The sequence below is a fragment of the Trichechus manatus genome, unplaced genomic scaffold, assembly GCF_000243295.1.
Source record: "Trichechus manatus latirostris isolate Lorelei unplaced genomic scaffold, TriManLat1.0 scaffold00001, whole genome shotgun sequence".
Classification (NCBI taxonomy): Eukaryota; Metazoa; Chordata; class Mammalia; order Sirenia; family Trichechidae; genus Trichechus; species Trichechus manatus.
In genome coordinates, this window is record NW_004443937.1 from 10,799,138 (window position 1) to 10,821,456 (window position 22,319).

General features: G+C 44.5%; 1 protein-coding gene across 1 annotated transcript in view; it reads left to right on the top strand.

Annotated features, from left to right (window-relative positions):
* SLC6A11 (solute carrier family 6 member 11) overlaps positions 1-22,319 on the top strand; it is a 187,180-nt gene that overhangs the window by 78,507 nt on the left and 86,354 nt on the right. Inside the window, exon 6 of the mRNA XM_004368330.1 lies at positions 6,117-6,251. Within this exon, the coding sequence (XP_004368387.1) occupies positions 6,117-6,251 (135 nt within the window). The remainder of the gene's footprint in view (positions 1-6,116; positions 6,252-22,319) is intronic.

Genomic DNA, 22,319 nt, shown 5'->3' on the forward strand with positions numbered 1-22,319 from the left:
TTTGTGCGTTGATGGTTATGGTTTGTATCCTGTTAATGCCGTGTATTAAGGCCTGTAGTGTTGGTCCTATTTTTTCTTCTATGAACTTTATAGTTTTAGGCTTTATATCCAGGTCTTTGATCCATTTTGAAGTAGTTTTTGTATACAGCATGAGGTGTGGGTCCTGTTTCATTTTTTTTGCTGATGGATATCCAGTTTTGCCAGCACCATTTGTTAAAAAGACTGTCTTTTCCCCATTTGAAGGACTTTGGGCAAAGATTGTTTCTTTTTGTCACACCTCTTAAAATTTGATTTTATTTTCTAAGTCCCCTTTGATACGGATCCAGTTTTTCATATGAACGAAGCACAAAGCGGTAGTCTAAAGATCTGTAGTCCAGCCTCAGAATTCCAGAGCTCAGCCTGGTTGTTGGTCTCTTCATCCAACAAATGTTTATTGGGCATTTCTTTGGAGTCCCTCGATGGTGTAAACAGTTAACACATTTAGATGCCAACCAAGAGGTTGGCAGTTTGAGTCCACCCAGAAGCACCTCAAAAGAAAGCCCTGGTGAACTGCTTCTGAAAAATCAGCAATTGAAAACCCTATGGAGCACAGTTCTACTCTGACACACGTGGGGTCACCATGAGTCAGGGCTGGCTTGATGGCAACTGGTACTGGTCTTATGAACCAGTTCTGGGCACCATGGATGCAACAGGGGAAATAAAGGACACAAATCCCTTCCCTGTGGAACTTATCTTTTAGAAATCTTGAACTTACAAGGTAATAAGACAGTGGGTGGAGATAGCTGTTGGTGCTGGAACGATGTGGGAGTGACCAGGGTGATGAATATGGGATGAGATCAGGTAGGACCTGGCACTTCATCCCGTCAACAGTATCTGGGCAGACAGTATAGCTTATAGGGTAAAGGAGAGCTCCTGCAGCAAGATACATGTACTTTAAATCTACACTCTGAGCCTCAGCTTCCTGACCCATAAAATGGAAAGAACAATGATTTCTCAACTGGGGAGTCAGGATCCCTCACTGTGAGGAGTCTTCAGCCTTGTGGGGACTCAGACATACACAGGACTAATGCTGATACAATGGAATGCCACGGAGGTGGCAGCCTTGGGCAGACTGCAGGAGACTCTACTCATAAGGTGGGCCTTGCAGGATGTCAGGGTGCAGAGGAGCTAGGAATGGACACTGTAGACAGAGGGAGGCATGAGAAAAGGCAAGGAGGCCTGAAGGAGCCTAGAATGGCCCACAAGAACCTGGTCCAGAGCAGAGTGGTTGGAGGAAGGTAGACCAGTCAGGGTCACACAGCAGATTGGGGCAGAGGCAGGGTTTGAATCTAGGGCCATCTGACTCCAAAACCCAATCCATTTCACTGGATCCCAAACCTTGAATGGGAATCTGGGGAGGTTAGACTCAGAGCAGCAGGAACAGGACATGCCAGATTCATAATTTTGAAACTCACACCACGGTGTGGACAGTACGGCTGTCAGCGTGGCTGAGAAGAAAGGCACTGTAGGGCTGTGGTGGGGGGGATGAAGGGGGATAATAGTTGGAGATGTGTTGGCTGGGCCTGGTCACTGATAGAATGAGGGTAAGTGATGACAGCGGTGAGGCTAACTAGCTTGAACCCCTGGATGACAACCTGGAGGCTCCTCGATGTCCCAGGGGACAACATTCTGTGCCTGACTCCACATCCTTGGCTACTTCCTCGACTTCCCTGCCTGACTCAGCCTCGCCCACTCCTACTTGTCCTTGGACACCCGGCTCAAGGCCTTCTTCCACAGACAGGAGGAGGCAGAATCCCTCCTCAGACACTCTGAGAGCACTTTTCCAATATGTTTTTATAGCCTCTTTTTCCAGTTTCACCCCATATGTGGGTCTCATGAACCCAGGAGTCTCATTCATTCATGCACACATTCAGCAGTCCTTTCCTCAAGGGCAAGGGCTGGGTCTTACCATTCTGGTCCGGAGGACTAAGGACCTGGAGGAGATGCTGAGAATGGACTAGATCAAGGGTGGCAAATAGGTGGGTTTCATCCCAGTGGTTTATAGGGGCTTCCTGGAGTGCTGTGTGGAGGGTTCTGAGTGCTGTATGCAGGCTCAGCTACAAAGAACGCTGTGATTAACTAGTGATGTCTGGCATGAGCACAGGAGGGGTGAATGGCAGCATGCTTGTCATATATGTGCAATCACTTGGTGACAAGATCTGCAGACATCTTTTCAGTTTCGACAGTCTGCCACTTTTCTCAGGACAAATCAAAGATGACATCCAAGTGTCTGGCCTGGCCAAGGGTAGAAACAGATCAGAAGTGGCTTTAAGGAGAGCTGAGACAAGCAAGTGACAGATGCAGGCTGCCCTTAGCCTTCATATTTTCAACATTTGTACGACCCTCCCTGTTTGTGCGTTACGTAACAATGCCCCTAAGTCACCTTTTGTACCCTAACTTGAGGCTCTTGAACGTCAGCCTATGAATGATTTTTTCTGATTGCCTGCCAGCCAGTGGTTTCATTTTGGCAGCCTCACTCATCTGCCCTGTGGTCTTCGGGTGATTCATTTGCATATTTTATTTCCCTGATGGTTTTATAAAGGGAGCATAAACATGAAGGTGTGTATATCAGTGGACGGAATGTTCTCCTAAATGTACTAGAGAAGTAGAGCATCAATTTAGAAGTCTAAGCAAGTCTAAGGTTGAAAATAACTATCAGCCGTTTAATAAATTATGCCACTCTAGTAGTTGAAGAACAGCCTGCTATATGTGATGCCTCGGGCATGATGTTGTTGCATTTGGCCAGGTTATAAGTGACCCCTTAATGATGCTCCAGTGACCCAGTCCACTCAATACAGACCATGCAGAACATAACAAGCAGGTTCGGTGACATCATGGTGGTCCTACTGATGAAGGACAAATGTCTATGATTTTCAGTTGTTCTTATGTTTTATATGGTAACATTCTTTTTCTTAAATTTTGTGAACTTTGGTGGTTAAGATAGCTAACCCCAGAAATATCATTAATATGGAACAGGTTAGGTCCTGGACATTCTCAATTATTAAACTTCTGCCATTCAATCGAGACAAAAGCAGAAATCCTTAAATGAAAGCAACAGATCTTTAGCCTCAATTCAACTTTTACTAGACTTAAGCCTGGGAAAGGAATCAAGCAATTTCTGTGAAATGCTGAAGATCTATCACAGATTACACCTACAAAGCTAAGTGAAATTGGAGATTTTATAGCACTTTTCGCTCTCTGGGCAGGAACCATCAACCCTTATTGATTGCTGGCTTCTTCTTTGATTGTTACGTATCTGACTTGTATTCACCTTTTCTGGATTACATCGTATATGCCAGTAAGGGATTGTTTGTAGTGATGACATGAAGTGTTATTGAACTGATGGGAAATTTGGAAACAGGAATGCTGAAAATGGTGGGGACAGGGCGTGGCAAGTAGGGGGAGGATAGTGGCTGTCCCTGTAGATTGGAGGTCTTGTTGACAGGACCCATCACCACCACCCCTGCTACTTGAATTCCCTAGTATTGAGAACTGGGTTTAAATCCCTATTCTGTCACTTACTAAGTGACTTAACTTCTCTGACAGTCTTACCTCTAAAATGGGGAAAATAGTACCAAGTTTGCATTGTTATCTTAAGGGTTAGGTACATAGCCTGATGATTGACTACCTGACCTTGAAGTCAGGCAGGCCTAATTGTGAATCCCACATCCACCATTCATTTGCTGTGTGACCCTGGGTAGGTTACTTGACCACTCTGACTCTCAAGGTTCTCTTATGTAAAAGGAGGGAAATCCTGCCTCTTCAAAGAATGAATGGCTAGTGTGTAGACGTGCTGAATAAATGAGCCTACTATTATTACAACCTGTAAAGTGCTTATTATTACAACCTATTATTACATTATTACAACGTTTTTGGTAGGTGCCTCGAGTTGATTCTGACTCACAGCGACCCTGTGTACAACAGAATGAAACGCTGCCTAGTCCTGCAACATCCTCACAATCGTTGCCATGTTTGAGCCTATTGTTGCAACCACTGTGTCAGTCTGTCTCTTTGAGGGTCTTCCTCTTTTTCGCTGACCTCTACTTTACCAAGCATGAGGTCCTTCTCCAGGGACTGATCCCTCCTGATAACATGTCCAAAGTATGTTAGATGAGGTCTCACCATCTTTGCATCCAAGGAGCACTCTGGCTGTACTTCTTCCGAGACAGATTTGTTGGGTCTTCTGGCAGTTCATGGTATATTCAGTATTCTCTGCTAACATCTGAATTCAGAGGCATCAGTTCTTTGGTCTTCCTTATTCGTTGTCCACCTTTCGTATACGACAAACTGACAGATGAGCGGTGGATTACAACATTACAACATGTAAAATGTTGTTATTATAACATGTTAAGTTATTACAGCATGTAAAGTAGGAATTTTGTTCATCTCCTTCTTCCTCCCATCCCCATTTTCTGGCTCCTGAGCCCCTACTCATCCTTTGCAGCCCAACACCTGGGTCACCTCCTTTGGGAAGCCTTCCCTGACTTCCCCTGTAGTTAGCTGCTCCCTTCTCTGTGCTCTCTCCTTTGTTTACACTCATAAACAATTCTCTAACTGTTTGCAAATTCTTCTTTTCTATCATACAGGAAGCCTCTTGAAGCAGAAATTCCCATTCTGTGATTCATTCGCTAGCTAAGCACTTGGTACATAGATGTGGTTTGGGTGTTTGACTTGGTGAGTGAGTAAGTGAGTAGGTGGATGAGTGAATAAATGAATGAATGAGTGGAACAAGTAAAGGACTGAGCCACTGGTAAAAGAAACCCTGGGTTGAAAAGAAGTGAGGCGCTAGATCGAATGAGAGGAATTAAGACAGTAGATGTTAGAGCAGGTCCTTAATCTGGGGAGCTTGAGTGTCTGAACCCTCAGAGAGCTTGTACACAGATCTGCATCTATGCACATTTGGGGATGGGAGAGGGTCCACAGCTGTCATCAGAATCTCAAAAAGGTCCGTAGCCCCCACATGGTGACAAGTTGCTGGTCTGAACAGATGAAACAGGCAGAATCCGCAAAGAGGAGAGAACCGTGTGATAGGAACAGAGGATGTGATAATGGAAACATATCAGGAGGGGGAGGACACTGAGTCCTGCACGGACCTCAAGCAGAGGGTGTGGGCCACACCACACAGCCCCAGGACAGGAACCCCAGCAGTCTGAGAGGCCAGTGCCACTTCCTTCTAAACCACTCTTGTGCAAGGTAGCTCGGGCAAGGTTTTTATTTCTTTCACTGTCCCCATTCTTGCACAGAATTTCTGGGTGGAAAGGACCCTTCAGGTTCATTGTGTCTAATCATTTACCTCCATGTAGACCAACCTGAAATGCTTCCAGACAAATGCTGACTCTGTCATGCCCCAAATGGTTTACCTTTCTTTTCCTTCCCTTTCCTCTCCTCCCTTCTTCTCTTTCTTCCCCACCCCCATGCCCATCCCTATCCTCATGCCCACTCCCACCCCATGACTACTCCCACCCTCCTGCCCATCCCCCTCCACCTTCATGCCCATTTCACCATCACCCCTACCCCCATGACCATCCCCATGCCCATCCCCACCCCATCTTCATGCCTGTCCCCATGCCCATCCCCATCCTGTCCTACCTTTGGCTATGAAAACTTGATTTTCCTTAAGAGCAGTGTTTTTCCTGAAAATGTGAGTCTTGGCCCATTGGTGAATTATAAAATAGATGTAGTGGATCATGACCAGCTTTTAAAGAAAATGAAATCAAGTGCAGTAGAAAACACTGAAGCTTGTCCTTCATGGAAGAGTACCCATAATTTAGTGAAATGCCTGTTTTCAGCTATATGTACACTGGGTTGTGATATAACATGCATTTCTTTCTGTGGGTTATGGTCACAAATGTTTGCAAATTATTGCTCCCAAGCACCATGCTGGGAACATAATAGGTTCTCAGTCAGTACCTGTTGAAGAACCAGCACTGGAGAGGAAAGTGGAGCCAGGTGAGATAGGAGAACAGGCTGTTGGGGATGCAGGGCTTCTGCCTTGGCTCCTGAGTGAGAGTTACCGGTACACTGCATTGCCTGCCACCGTCGCCCCTGCTTGATTCCTTCCTTTCTTCCCCCGGCAGGTTGTCTATGTCACTGCAACATTCCCCTACGTCATGCTTCTCATCCTCCTGATCCGAGGGGTAACGTTGCCCGGAGCCTCCGAAGGCATCAAGTTCTATCTGTATCCTGACCTCTCCCGACTCTCTGACCCACAGGTAAGAGCTACTAATTGGGGACCAAGGTCACCTGCCACACCTGGGAAGGTTCCTACATGTCTGTGCTATCAGTCATGGAGGGTCACAGCTTGGCCGTCAAAAGCCTGTGGACCCCTTCTCAGAATAATAATTTTAAGTGTATAAGATAAAATTAATAGGAAATCAAATATACTGAAATACAGTTACTAAAACATTAAAGAGGGCCAATTTGTGGCATGGTAATATATGTGCTTCTTCATTAGTACATTGAATAATAAGATTCATTAGCAGGCCCAATAACTACCATGACTTCAAAGCAGTAATGAGCATAGATGATATTTTAAGATATTGATAATGTGATTTGAAAATATCTGGGATTTTTATATACAGTTTATAGTACCAACTGACTGTGGTTTGCTGCCTACATTCATAATTTAAGGAAATACTAAATGTGAGTTGGAGGTTAGAGAAAATACATTCCTTTTTTTGCCAGCCAGAATCACAGATCCCCGAAGTGATGCAACTCGGTGAGAAAAGCTGGGTCTTTGTTGGCAATTGATTTTCTTGGTAGGGAGGTTGTTGTTAGGTGCTACTGAGTTGGTTCCAACTCATAGCAACCCTATGTACAACAGAATGAAACACTATCTGGTCCTGTGACATCGTCACTATCGTTGTTATGCTTGAACCCATTGTTGCAGCCACTGTGTCAGTCCAACTTGTTGAGGGTCTTCCTCTTTTTCGCTAACCCTCTACTTTACCAAGCATGATATCCTTCTCCAAGGATTGGTCCCTTCTGATAACATGTCCAAAGTACATTAGATGAAGTCTCGCCATCCTCGTTTCCAAGGAGCATTCTGGCTGTACTTCTTCCAAGACAGATTTATTCGTTCTTCTGGCAGTCCATCGCATATTCAATATTCTTCGGCAACACCATAATTCAAAGGCATCAATTCTTGTTCAATCTTCCTTATTTGTTGTCCAGCTTTCATATGCATATGAGCCGATTGAAAATACCATGGCTTAGATCAGGCGCACCTTAGTCCTCGAAGTGACATCTTTACTTTTTAACACTTTAAAGAGGTCTTTTGCAGCAGATTTGTCCAATGTAATACGTCATTTGATTTCTTGACTGCTTCTTCCATGGATGTTGATTGTGGATCCAAGTAAAATGGTAGGGCTAGCTCATGGAAAAAAAATAATTGGAGTAAACTGGCTAACCTGTTAGTTGTCTTTGGTAAGGCAGTGGTTTTTCTGAATACTGAATGGTATTTGTTTAGGCCTAAACTTCCCTAAGTGGGTATATGGTCAAGTACCTATGAGTATGTTAAACAAGAGGTTGAAACCAGGAAATGTTACTAGTCCAGTGGTTCTCAACCTTGGCTACTTGCTAGAATCTGCTGGGAAGCTTTTAAAAATCCCAATGCCAGGACCACATCCCACACTAATTAAAATCACCTCTCTGGGTGTGGGACCCAGGCATCAGTATTTGTTAAAGGTCTCCAGGTAGCTCCACTGTGCAGAATATCTTACTCAAAGATATGTGAGCGGAGGGGGAGGCACACATTTTCTTATTAAAGCAAATACAGAGATAAACAAAATGTGGTATATGCATATAATGGAGTATTATTCAGCCATAAAGAGAAATGAAGTTCTGATACATGCTACAACATGGATGAACTTTGAAAAAATAATGCTGAGTGAGGTAAGTCAGTCACAAAAGGACAAATATCGTATCATCCGACTTTGATGAAATACCTAGAAGAGGTAAATGCATAGAGACTGAAGTTTATCAGTGGCCACCAGGGACTAGGAAAACTGGGGAATTGGGAGTTATTGCTTAAGGGATACTGAGTTTCTGTTTGGGGTGAAGAAAACATTTTGGAAATGAATAACAGTAATGGTTGCACAACATGGTGAATATAATTAATGTCACTGAATTGTCCACTTAAAAATGGTTAAGATAGCATTTTTTTAACCTGAAAAAGGATCAAAACCAAAAATCAAACCCCTTGCTGTTGAGTTGATTCCAACTCATAGCGACCCTATAGGACAGAGTAGAAGTGCGCCACAGTGTTTCCAAGGAGCAGCTGGTGGATTTGAACTGCCCATCTTTTTGGGTAGCAGTCTGAGCTCTTGCGCCACCAGGGCCCTGAGACTTGATGGCAATGGGTTTAAAAAAAAAAATTTTTTTAGTTAGGGAAAAGATCAAGTGCTAATTAAAAAAACCCGTTGCTGTCGAGTCAATTCTGACTCATGGCGACCTCATGTATTATAAAATAGCAAATTTTTGTTATGTGTATTTTACCACAATAATAGGTAGATCATGCAGCACTATGTGGAATCTGCATAAAGTTTTCAAACAGAACATGAGACTTGTAAAAAATTTCACGTCTGTGGCTGGTGGCTTCCAGCCGCCCTGTTAGGGGACTCGGGTGGGAGTGTTTGTGGAGCTCTGGGTAATGCAGCACAGACATGCCTTGTTATGGTGGATTAAAGCAGCTGTTGGAGTGTCTCTGTTGCTGTGCCGTGAGAGGCCTGCCTGTTTTGACCATGGGGCTCAGGACACCACCACGTACTTAGTGACAGCATCCTGAAATGCAGGGAGAACCCCTAGGAAGAAGGAAATTAGCTCCTGACTGCTGGCCTTGCCAACGTCAACCTCCAATGGCAAAGGCTCAGTTGAAGAAGCAGATTTGGAAAATCTATTTCCACAATCACTGCTCTGTGTATTTTTTTAGATTCAAACATTCTGCTTTAATCTGGGGTAGAGTTCCTATTCTCTCCTCTGCTCAGGGGCTTCTTTTTTCCTGGTCCTCAAGGTAGTTGGTCAAGAGGTTCTGAGTACCACCCAGAGGTACACAAGCATAGCTGATCATCAGAATCCCTTGGAATTTGTTAAAAATGCAGATTCCAGGCCCACACCTGGTGAATTCAGATTCAGTGGGTCAGAGATGGCACTTGGGCATCTTTGTTTTTAAGAAACTTCAGAGGTGATTCTGATAATCAGAAAAGGTTTGGGAAAACCCAGTTGACACCAATGATCTTAGAGCCCTACACACAAATACACACACGTACATGCACACACAGAGACACGTGCACATGCGCGCGCACACACACACACACACACACACAAAGACACACACACATCCCAAGGGCAACAGTGTGACCCAGGCAATTCACCATTGAACTGTGCCCTAATCATCCCAGTTTCCCACCATCTCTTTCCTTTTAGACTTTGGCTAGCAGGCCAGTGCTTATTAGCAAAGCTTTTCTATGGAGGAGCCGCTTGGAGTAGTAAAAAGTACATTGAGCTGGGTGTTGGGATGTCAGTTTTCTTCTGGTTTTGCGACTGATCTCAAGTGACCTTGGACAAGCTCTTTCTCTCTTGCCCCTTCTGGACCTCAGGAGAATTCAGTCAGTGATTTTCAAAGTATATTCAGAGAGCCCTGTGTTTTCCTAGAGCACAGGGCCGAATCTAGCCTCCTCCTGTTTTTGTAAATAAAGTTTTATTGGAACACAGTCACGCTTATTTGTTTACATATTATCTGTCTCTGCTTTACCCCTACAAGGGGAAAGTTGAGTAATTGAGACAGAAATCATATGATCTGCTGTGTTGGGGATCCCAAGACCACCCACACATTTAGTGATCTTTAGAAGGACTCACAGGACTCAGAAGCAGCTATGCTCATGGCTGTGGTTCATTACAGTGGATCAGCAAGGAAAAGACATCAGGCAGAGTCTGGAGGAACCAAGCACAGACTTCCTAGCTCTCTGCCTCCCGCAAGGAGGGGTCCACAGAATGTGTTCCTCCCTGCAGCATCAGTATACAGCAACACCGTGCAGTGTTTCTGCTGAGGGGAGGCCTGCTTGAGACCCTGGCCTGCCAGGTTTTCACCAGGGGCTTGCCATGCTGGTGTTCTCTGCCTGCTGATCCTTCACAATCCTCCAAATTCCAGACTCTCAGGTGTCCACCATGAATCACACAGCCTGTACAAACAGTCTGGGCAGACTGGTATAGAGCTGAGGAGTTCATTTCCCCCGGCATAGAAAACACCCTTACCGCTTAGGACTGCAGGGAACATTTTAAAAACCAAGTTCCCAGACACCAGCCAAGGGTCAACCTTGCAAGCAGCCCTGCTAAAGAGCAACATCAGATCTACTACATCAGCTCCTTCCTGCCCACCTGCAAAATGGAAAATACTATTTGGCCCTTTATAGAAAACATTTGCTGACTCTTCCCCGGAGCCCCCTCTGAGGGTCGAGTGGCTGGTGGTCTGGGCTCCGGGCCCCACCTGACCCCCTCCCCACCATGTTTCTCTCCACCTCTACCACCGCCAGCCTAGGCAGGCCACCACAATATCCCACTTGGGCAATGACCCAAAAACCAAACCAAACCCATTGCCATTGGGTCAATTCTGACTCATAGCAACCCTATAGGACAGAGTAAAACTGTCCCATAGGATTTCTAAGGAGTGGCTGGTGGATTCAAACTGCTGACTTTTTGGTTAACAGCTGAATGTTTAACCACTGCACCACCAGGACAATGACAGTGGCCTCCTTATTGGCCTTCCAAAAATGGCTCCCAGTCCTCATCACCCACTGTTTTCCATCCAGCAGCAATCAGAGTGATCTTTTCAAAATGTATATCTGATGTTCATCTCTTTGCTTAAATCCCTTCTGGGGTTCCCAGTGGTCTTTGGAATAAGATCCAAACAGTGGGGCCTCAGGTCCTCCACGGGCTGCCTCCTTGCTACATCCCTGACAACTCTCTCCCTCTTTCAATTCATTCCAGATGTTGGCCTCCTTTCTGGACTTCACATATATGCTTTCTTTCTGCCTCAAGGCCTTTGCACATGCTGTTTCTCTGCTGGAACACTCCCTCCTTTTCCCCCAGACTCTTCTTCCACAACTTGTCTTTAGGACTCAGTTTAAATGTCACTTCCTCAGGCAAGTCTTTTCCGACTGCCAACACGCGCTCCTACCCCCAAAGCCCAGTAATTATTTTCCAAAGTACTTTTTGTATTTACAGCAAACATTTCTATAATTATATATATGTATTATATGTATTTTTTTTATTTTTGTACTTTAAGTGAAAGTTTACAATTCAAGTTAGTCTCATATCAAAATGTATACATTGTTATGTGACCCTAACTGCTCTCCCTATACTGTGACAGCACACTCCTCCTTTCCACCTGTGATTTCCCCTGTCCGTTCAACCAGCTCCTGACCCTCTCTGCCTTCTCATCTCACCTCTAGACAGGAGATGCCCATTTAGTCGCATGTATCTACTTGAGCTAAGAAGCACAGTCTTCATGAGTATCATTTTATGTCCCATAGTCCAGTCTAATCTTTGTCTGAAGAGTTGTCTTCAAGAATGGTTTTTAGTTCTGGGTTGACAGAGAGTCTGGGGGCTTTGCTTTCCGGGGATCCTCCAGTCTCAGTCAGACCATTAAGTCTGGTCTTTTTACTAGAATTTGAATTCTGCACCCCACTTTTCTCTTGCTCCATCAGGGACTCTCTGTTGTGTTCCCTATCAGGGTGGTCATTGGTGATAGCCGGGCACCATCTAGTTCTTCTGGTCTCAGACTGATGCAGTCGCTGGTTTATGTGGCCCTTTTTGTCTGTTGGGATAATACATTCTTGTGACTTCGGTGTTCTTCATTCTCCTTTACCCCAGGTGGGTTGGGACCAAATGATACATCTTAGATGGCCACTCGCTAGCTTTTAAGACCCCAGACGCCACTCACCAAAGTAGGGTGCAGAACATTTTCTTAAAAAACTTTGCTATGCCAGTTGACCCAGATGTCTCCTGAAAGTATGGTCCCCAGACACCTGCTCCTGCTACTCTGTCCCTCGAAGTGTTTGGTTGTATTCAGGAAACTTCTTAGCTTTGGTTTAGTCCACTTGTGCTGATTTCACCTGTATTGTATGCTGTCCTTCCCTTCACCTAAGATAATTCTTGTCTACTGTCTAGTTAGTGAATACCCCTCTCCCTCCCTCCCCACCCTTATAACCGTCAAAGAATGTTTTCTTCTGTGTTTAAACCTTTTCTTGAGTTCTTATAATAGTGGTCTTATACAATTCTTGTTCTTCTGTGACTGACTAAATTCACTCAGCATAATGCCCTCCAGATTCCTCCATGTTATATTTCATGAATTCATCATTGTTCTTTATTGTTGCGTGGTATTCCATTGTGTGAATATACCATAATTTTTTTATCCATTCGTCCGTTGATGGGCACCTAGGTTGTTTCCATCTTTTTGCTATGGTGAACGGTGCTGCAATGAACATGGGTGTGCATATATCTATTTGTGTGATGGCTCTTATTTGTCTAGGATATATTCCAAGGAGCAGGATTGTTGGATCATATGGTACTTCTATTTCTAGCTTTTTAAGGAAGCACCAAATCAATTTCCAAAGTTGTTGTACCATTTTTATATTCCCACCACGGTGTATAAGTGTTCCAATCTCTCCACAACCTCTCCAACATTTATTATTTTGTGTTTTTTGTATTAATGCTAGCCTTGTTGGGATGAGATAATATCTCATTGTAGTTTTGATTTGCGTTTCTCTAATGGCTAATGATTGTGAGCATTTCTTCATGTGTGTTAGCCACCTGAATGTCTTCTTTGGTGAAGTGCCTGTTCGTATCCTTTGCCCATTTTTTAATTGGGTTATTTGTCTTTTTGTTTTTGAGGTTTTGCAGTACCTTGTAGATTTTACAGATCAGGCACTGATTGGATTTGTCGTAGCCAAAATTTTTTTCCCAGTCTGTGGGTTGTCTTTTGACTCTTTTGGTGAAGTCTTTTGATGAGCATAAGTGTTTGATTTTTAGGAGCTCCCAGTTATCTAGTTTCTCTTCTGGTGTTTGTGCATTGTTACTTATGGTTCGTATTCTGTTTATGCCATGTATTAGGGCTCCTAGCGTTATCCTATTTTGTCTTCCATGATCTTTATCATTTTCAATTTTATATTTAGGTCTTTGATCCATTTTGAGTTAGTTTTTGTGCATGGTGTGAGGTATGGGTCTTGTTTCAGTTTTTGCAGATAGATATCTAGTTATGCCAGCACCATTTGTTAAAGAGACTATCTTCTCCCCAATTAACAGACTTTGGGCCTTTGTCAAATATCAGCTGCTCAATAGGTGGTTGAATTTATGCCCGGATTCTCAATTCTATTCCGTTGGTCTATGTATCTGTTGTTGTACCAGTACCAGGCTGTTTTGACTACTGTGGCGGTATAATAGGTTCTAAAATCAGGTAGTGTGAGGTCTCCCACTTTGTTCTTATATGTATTACTTATGTGTTCAGTGTCCATTCATTGGTTCACTAGATATTTACTCAGTGTTTACTCTGTATCAGAGATTATTATAGGTGTTGGGGATTCAGCAGTGAACAAAACAGTGATCCCTGCCCCCTGCAGCTTATATTCCAGTTGGAGGAAGAAAGCAATAAACAAAATTACAAAGTAAAATATGTATAATCCATTAGATGGTAACAAGTACCATACAGACAAAGTATGGCAGTGGGGAGGAGTCCTAGGGGAGAGGGCTGTGATTTTCAACAGGGTGGCCAGGTAGAAAGCAAATGGGAGCAAGGTCCATATCTGCCTTGCCCACCATTGTATCCCCATAGTTTTACCTGCCTAGTTCATTACCTGGTACATAGGAGGTACTCAATCAATGATGATTGAATGAATGTGAGAGCCATCGCTATTTTGGTTTTTGGAAAAGGTTCTGTTGTTTTAACAAAAAGTCTAAAAACCTCCAAATCATCACATATGTAAGCTGTAACATTTTTTGATTCTCCATCAGTGATGGCCTGGTAGCACAAATGGTTATACACTCGGCTACTAACCAAAAGGTTAGAGGTTCAAGTCTATCCAGAGTCACCTCAGAGAAAGGCCTGGCTATCTACTTCTGAAAAATCAGCCATAGCAAACCCTATGGAGCAGTTCTCCTCTGACACACATGGGGTCACCATGGGTGTACATATGTATTTAAAAAGTGATTATTATATGCATACCAATATTAATTTAAAGGCAAATTTTAGATAAATATTAGAACAAACATAGACATGGCAAAAATAGTACAGGTGGAAGATGTCGCCCAGGGCTAGACAAACGTCCTGTGATAGCGTTAGGACTTCAGGTAGCCACACAGTCCTCCCTAAGGACAACTGAGGCACAGCCCTCCCAGTGAGAGAACGAAGGCCAGAGAGCTGCAGACTGGAAATATTTTATCAGGTGTCAGTAAAAGGCTTCGTCTTCAGCAGATAACAGTGATGGTTGTACAACATGCTGAACACAGTTAATGTCCGTGAACTGTTTACATGAAGAATGGTGAAATGGCAAATGCTTTGTTACATATATAGTCACCACAATAATAATTTTAAAAGGCTCCGTCTTGTTTCTTTTGGTAGTGTTCTCACCTCTCCTCACCTGGCTTTCCCTCTCTACAAAAAGACATAGGTGGGGTTGGGCGAGACCCAAGGTGCTCATCGTTCCTTAAGGTCAGTTGAGAATGGCGTGGCAGTTTGTGATTGTGATGGCCTAAGTGCCAAACCAAAACCAAACTCATTGCCGTCGAGTCCATTCCAACTCATAGTGACACTATAGGAGAGAGTAGAACTGCCCCATAGAGTTTCCAAGCAGCACCTGGTGGATTTGAACTGCCAACATTTTGGTTAGCAGCTGTAGCTCTTAACCACTACACCACCAGGGTTTCTGGTCTAAGTGCCAAAGCCTGTGAAAGACTGGTAGGTTGTATAAATGGGGGTGGATTTCAAGTGACTGCACTCTTGCCATCACTTTTCCTCTCTTGCCTTCCCCGGGGGTGGCCTTCGCAGGGCAGTCAGGGAGGAAGGGCTTATAGCTGTGCACCAAGCATTAGAGAGAATGCAGGGCTCCGTGTCTCTTCTGAAGTCCCCAGCATGAGCCCTGCCCTGGTGCTGCAGGAACAACTGTGGGCATTGCATGCTGTCATCAGAGCTTTACTCCTCTGCGCACAGGTTTGGGGTTTCATTAAGTCTGGGACCTGGGGCTGGCAGTGTAGTGCACGTTCGGGTCAGCAGGGGAGGAGAGTCCCCAGGGTGCCTCCTGCCCCTCAGACACTCTTCCTCCCACATCCCAGCAGAGTGATGATGAGTCTGGTGCAGCCCTGCAGCCTTTCCAAACCCCCAAATCACCATTAATTCCAGACCTGGGTCCCCAGCTCTCTTCTCTAAGGCTTACAAGGGGCTCAGACATGCCTATTTGCTGTGTCATTTACATTTCTAAAGGGACCCACTGGCTGCCAGCTGGTGCACAGCTCTGGGCCCCAGCTCCTGGGGTCTTTACATGGGAAAACTCCCCTTCAGGGGTCCAAACACTCCAGACCTCTGCTCAACTCCTGTGGCAGGGATTCTGCATCGAAGCTGATGAAGTACTGAAGCTGGGCCGAGTCAGGCACATTTACAGTGGTTCCACCTCTTCTTCCACAGCCAGTGAGGCCCAGAACTCCAAAAAGGTGTAAAGAGAGCTCAGACCTGGGGACCTGGGAGCTGTGAGGCAAAGCAAGTCATTTCCACGTTCTCTTGGGGCCTTGGAGCCATTTCACTTGCCTCATCGGTAAAATGGGAATAATACCTTCTTCACAGGTCAAGAGAGACAGCCGTGAAGACTGCCTTAAAGGTCTGAAGAGTTGTGCCCCCTACTCCTACATTCCCAGAGAGGTCTTCCACCTTATTTAAAACTGCACCCCTCTCTACCCTCAGCACATCCTGCCCATCTTCCTGCCTTTGTTTTTCTCTGTGGTGCTTACCAACATCTAAAACACTATTCATTTTATATCACCATTCTCTATCCACTAGAATATATGCTTTGTAAGAGCAAAGAATTTGTTTCATTCTGTTATGTCACCAGCCCCTGGAACAGGGCCTGGGACACAGTAAGCGCCCAGTGAATACTTGTTGAATAAATGGATGGAGGAATGAATGAATGTGAATGAAGTACAATTTCTAGTGGTACCTGTGTTATTTTGCATCAAGGTGATGTCACATATATTTAGGGATGGGTTTTAGTGTCGTGAAATCTGGTGTTTGAAGAGAAGTGAATTTGAGTCACTCTTCTGGCATTGGCCTGCTGGGTGACCTTCAGTCTGTCCCTTTACCTCTCTGGGCTGGGTTCTCAGCTGTCGGTTGTAAGAATATCTACCACACAGGGTGGCTGTGAGGCAGGTGTAGACAAGTGTGCAAAAGCACTTCTAATGCTCATGGTGGGTGCCCAGCATGGGGCCTGCACATAGTAGGACTCCCGGGACACCAGCAGGGCTTCTCATTTTGCCTCCCATCTCCCTGGCTCAGGGCAAGAGGAGTCCAGGCCCCACAGCCTGAGGGGGTGGCTCTGAACTTGGGACCAAGTGTCTTTATTGTGGATCCAGTAAATTAAGTTTCTCATCAAGAGCTTGAAGCGACACAGCAGCCTGCCTCCTTTGTGCCCCTGCAATTTGCATTCCGTGGTTTGTTATAATTTCTAAACATCTATTTGTCTTCACTGTCAGCCCTCTGTTCTCTCTGAAGTGTGAAGTGCTTCCACTCCATTTTCCCCCTCAAATTTTTATTTTCTGTCTTTTCAGTCTTTGGGGAACTTAGGGGCTAGAGAAGGAAATCACATTTTCCCTGCCCCAGATTCCTGCCACTCTCGTTCTTCATTGTGTTTCGAGTGTGTGTTTTCAGGGCAAGAACAGAAAGGCCTGTCACAGATCCAAAGCTTGGGGTCTGCTTTCCCAGGGCATGAACAAGTTCCCCAGGCCGGCCTCCTCTGCAGAGGGAAATGGAGCCTGAGGCTAAGGCGTTCAGTCCTGGGAGTGAGGAGTGCAAGGATGCTCAAACAGAGACCACCTCAGAATGACAAATCTCCACCCCCGCACCCCCCAGGAGGAGGATAAATCAGGTTTAAAAGACCCTGGGTACCTGCTGACCATGTAATTGTGACCATAGAATTGCTGCCACCTGGTGGCAGTGTACTCTGACTCCAGGCGAGGACCAAGGAAAAATAGGCCTCTTGGCTGCTGGACTTTCAAACCAAAACATAAATATTGCCAACATTGGCCTAGAGACACTGAATATCTTTGTGAAAAAGTTGCAGAAATAACCTCACTGACTTGGGGGCCACTACCTAAGACTGAAAATTCCCCCAAAGGCTTCTTTTCGGGATATTGGACTCGGAGTTGAGGTCACTGTTCCACTAGCATTTGCTTGTTGTCCACTCAGTACCAGGCCCTGAGGATGTAATATCAGATCACACAGGGTTCCTGTCTTTAAGAAGATGACAGTCTCTTGGGAGGGGCACACAATTAAGTCAGAAATAGCAGTGGGGAGTGGTGAAGGGCAGTGCGGAGGCGGAATTCCCGATACAAGTGTGCTCCTTCCGCTCAGTGGGTGAATCACACAGGAGCTAAGAGACCCATTGATGATATAATATACACTTAAAGAAAGGTAGTGACTGTGTCTTCTTCCCTCGGCTCCTTTAAATTCTTAAGAGTTGCCTGTCTTTTGGGATCAGAATTCCTATATATCCTATCAGATTCTGCTGGGGTGCCTTATTAAATTGTTTTAAGCACAGGTTTGTACAAGGTGAAGTTTTGTAATTTGTATTTCTCGGCTGTTTTAGCAGTACCTCGTTAATTTGCAGTCTTGGTGACCAAAGAGTTACTTGGGTTCCCATAATAGCAGTGATACCAAAAAACAAATCTATTGTCATTGAGTCGATTCCAACTCATGACGATGCCCTATGTTACAGAGTAAAGCTGCTCCACGGTGTTTTCTTGACTGTAATCTTTATGGAAGCAGATCACCATGCCTTTCTTCCCTGGCAGCACGGTGTGGATTCGAACCACCAACCTTTAGGTTAGTAGTGGTGTGCAAACCATTTGCACCACCCAGTAGTGATGCTTGTCATCATTTACTGAGGCATGACTCTATGCCAGCTACTGCACATTACAAATTTATCCTTTAATTTTTCCAGTTTACTCAATCAACAAATAGTTATTGAAATGAATATGTTCTAGACTCATGGCTAAGTGCTGTATAAATACGTTAAATTCTCAAGCTATAAGATAGGTTCTATCTTATAGGTCATGAGAATCTTTAAAACCTGTATCTCAAAGGTTTTACAGATGAGGGAACCGGGGCTCAAAGAAGTCAAAGTACTTGCACAGCTAGCACTTGAACCCAGGTAAATCTGACTCAGCCATGCAAAGGATGCAGTTGAAACCATCAGTTGTATCTGATTTTCCTGGCCTCTCTCTGTCTCTCTGCAGCCCTGGGCTGGCAATCCTGGCTCTTCTGCTGGAGTCTTTGAGCATCCGAGACCTATGTCCTTTGATGACTACTTTGCAAGAATCCTAGAATTTCAGCATTGGGGGATGGAGTTTAGTCCCCACCCAGTGTAGGAACCCCCTCTATAATAACCTTGTCAGCCTCCAATTGGCCCCTCTTGTGACAGGGAGGCCCCTCACCTGCACATGGTTCTCACATGGTTCATATGTTGAGAGATTCATTCATCCTTTCATTTTTTTCTTCTTTCTTGACTTATTGACTCTGATTTGTCAGTGCCCCACTTTGAGAGTATCCCCCAGGGTGAAAGATACTAATTTAAATGCAAACTAAACAACTGAAACACAAATCAGCCTCCCCTGGACTAGTAAAAAAGCCTCCAAGTTGGGCTCCCAAATTCCTCTTGCTCACCACTACTCACTTCCTTACACAGCAGACTGAGGGAACTTTTAAAAATGGATCCAGGATCATGCAACTTCCTGGCATTGTTCTGTGAATGTATTTTCCTTTAATTTTTTTGAATATATTTATAATAGCTGCTTTAAAGTCTTTGTCCACTAAATTTAAGATCTGGGCCATTCTAAGTTTGGTTTCTATTGACAGTTTTTTGTTTTGTTTTTCTAAACCATGAATCATATTTTCCTGTTTCTTTGCACATCTGGTGGTTTTTGATTGAATGCTGGATATTGTGGATAATATATTGTAGACCCTCCAGATTGTTATGTTCCTCTGAAGAGTGTTGACTTTTATCCTAATAGGTGGTTCATTACTGGCTGATCAGTTTAAACTTGTATGGGCTTGGTTTTATGTTTTCTTAGTGCAGGTCTGTGAAAATATAAAGCTGTATAACAAGCTCCTCTAACTTGATAAAACTCAACTTCCAAACTCTATATCCCCGTAGATCTTGTCAGAGCTTGGTTTTAGGATTTATTAGGATAAGTCTAGAGTAGTTCCTACCCTAAAGCAGTGGTCTCAATTGGAGGCACTTTTGCCCACAAGGAGACATTTGTCAATGTTTGGAAACATTTTTGGTCGTTATAACGTGTGGAGGAAGGTACTAGTGGCATCTGGTAGGTAGAGATTGAGGATGCTGCTGAACATCCTGCAATGCACAGGAAAGCACCCACAATAAAGAATGTCAATAGTGCCACAGTAGAGAAAGCCTGCCCTGAGACATGGTTCTTACTAAGGCCAAGTCTTACTGTTGTCTCAGCGGGGTGCCAAGAGTGCAAATGTGGTGTTAACCAGATCTTTCCACTCTGGCAAGGCAGTAGCTCCAATAACTCCAGCACTGCTCACCTCTCAGTGTCTGGCCTCTAGTATCTCTCTACTCTACTCTGTTATGCCTTGAGTGGTCTTGTCTTGTGCATTTACAGCCTAGCCCTCAGCCACAGGCTTGCAGGGAACCCACACGTGGACTTCTGGGACACCCTCTCTGCACAATATCCTCTCTCTGATGCCCCACCCTACAGATTCCAGCTATTTAAGCTGTCCCAAACTCTGACCCTGCCTCCTCGGCTCAGTGAGACATCTGTGCTGTGCTTAGACTCTAGCTGTCTGCACGGGGTCAGGAAATTGTCCTCAGGCAGAGGGCTGGACGATCATGGGGCTCACATTTTGGGTTTTCCTTCTTTCAGGGATTACAGTCTTGCCCTGCCTATTATCCACTGCCTGAAAACAGTTGCCTCCTATATTTATCTGCTTTGATAGTTGCTTACAGCAGGAGGGCTAATCTGATAGCAGTTACTCCATCATCACCAGAAGCTGAACACCTCTGATTAAAGCCCCCCAGTGGCTTCCCCCTTGCACTAGGATTAAAGTCCAACCTGCTCACCATAGCCAAGGCTGAAGAGCTCTCTGTCTCCCACACCACATTGGGCATCCCAGGCTCATTCCTACCATGGGGCCCTGACTTACTGTCCCCTGTCTGAGTCACTGGCCCCCCAGATCTTCCCATGGCTGGCTCCCTCTAATCCTGCAGGTCCTGGCTCCAAAGTCAGCTCATCTCTGACCAGCTGGGCTAAAACATCCCCCACGGAACCCCATGACTTTATCAAAGCCCCTGTTTTATTTTTATTCATAGAGCTGATCGCTGTCTAAGGTAGTCACATGTATTTGTTGATGTTCACTGTCAGTCAGCCTCCCCCAGTTAGAATGTCAGCTCCATATGAGCAAAGAGCTTGTTTATCTTATATACTGCAGACTCTCCAGCACCTAGCACAGAACCTGGCACATTTTAGGCCCCCAGCCAATAATGATTGGATGGATGATGCATGGATGGATAGATGGATAATATGTGTGTGTGTGTGTGTGTGTGTGTGTGTGTGTATATATGTATGGAGCCCTAGTGGAACAGTGGTTAAGAACTCAGCCATTAACCAAAAGGTCGGCAGTTCAAATCCACCAGCCGCTTCTTGGAAACCCTGTAGGGCAGGTCTACTCTGTCCTATAGGGTCTCTGTAAGTTGGAATCAACTCAACGGCAATGGGTTATATTTATGAATATTTATGTATGCATATGTATTCTACATACATATATGTATGTGTGTATATATACATATATGTGTGTGTATACGTATATACATATATGTATGTGTATATATACATGTGTGTGTGTATACATATATACGTATATGTATGTGTATATATATATACATATACGTATGTGCATGCATACATATATATGGATGGAAGAAGTACATGCCATAATGGTGGTTTAGATAAAGGACTACAAACAGAAAAGAACAAAACTATTTCCAGTTGCATGCACTGGAGAAGACCATGACCGTTGATTAGATCCTTGAAGGATGCGGAAAGGTCTATTTGGAGATATGCAAAAATCAGAGGTGGAAATGTCTTAAATATGTAAATATGTGCAGGAAAAACTCAGTAATTCAGCTTGCTGCAGGTTAGGTTTTGTGGCAGGACATCATAAGAAATAAGGCTAAGAACGTAGACTGCAGCTCCTTCATTGGGAACCACAGATGTCAAGCCAAAGAGTTTAGACTTCTTTTAGGGGTCAGTAGGGAACTATTGAATGTTTCTAAGCAAAAGATTGATTGTCATGAACAGAGCTGGAATTTCAGAGGATTACATGTGGGGTTGTCAAGAGTCGGAGTCGACAAAAACAACTCAGACAAGAGAGGCGCAGCAAAGAATACGAGTTTAAGAGTCAAACCAAGCTGCATTTGAATGCTCCCTCTTCATTCACCCTCTTTGTGACCTTGGACAGGTGACTTGCCCTCTCTAATTCTCAGTTTCCCCTCTCGTAAGCTTCTAAAGGTCAGGGCCTATGTGTTATACCCATGCAGATGTGGTAAGTCTAGACGAGACAGTATGTGTAAACTTCTTCAGATGCGTGAGGGAATGAGAAAATACAGTGAGTTTGGAGGTGAAGAGAAAAGTGGAGGCTACATTTCAAGTGACCTTGATTTTTTGGGAAGAGCAAGGAAGGCCTGTCTGCCAAGAATGGGGGAGACTTTTCAATGAAAGAGGGGATATAAGAGGAAGCCCACCAGCTGAGAAACTGCAGGTTTAGGTGCAACTGTGGCTGGAGAGGATATGTGTAAAGTAAATCCAGCTAGAGTGATTTGGGGAGTTTGTCTGGCTCCTTCCAGAAGCCCAAGAGACACCACAGAGAAAAGAAACAGTGGGACTCATTTCAAAGAAATGTCAGCAGACATTCAGGATGCACCTATGGTGTGCCTCGGCCGGCCAGGCAGTGGGAGTTCCAGGGATGAATCAGGAGGTATTCTTGCAGGCTTAGAGGGGAGAGA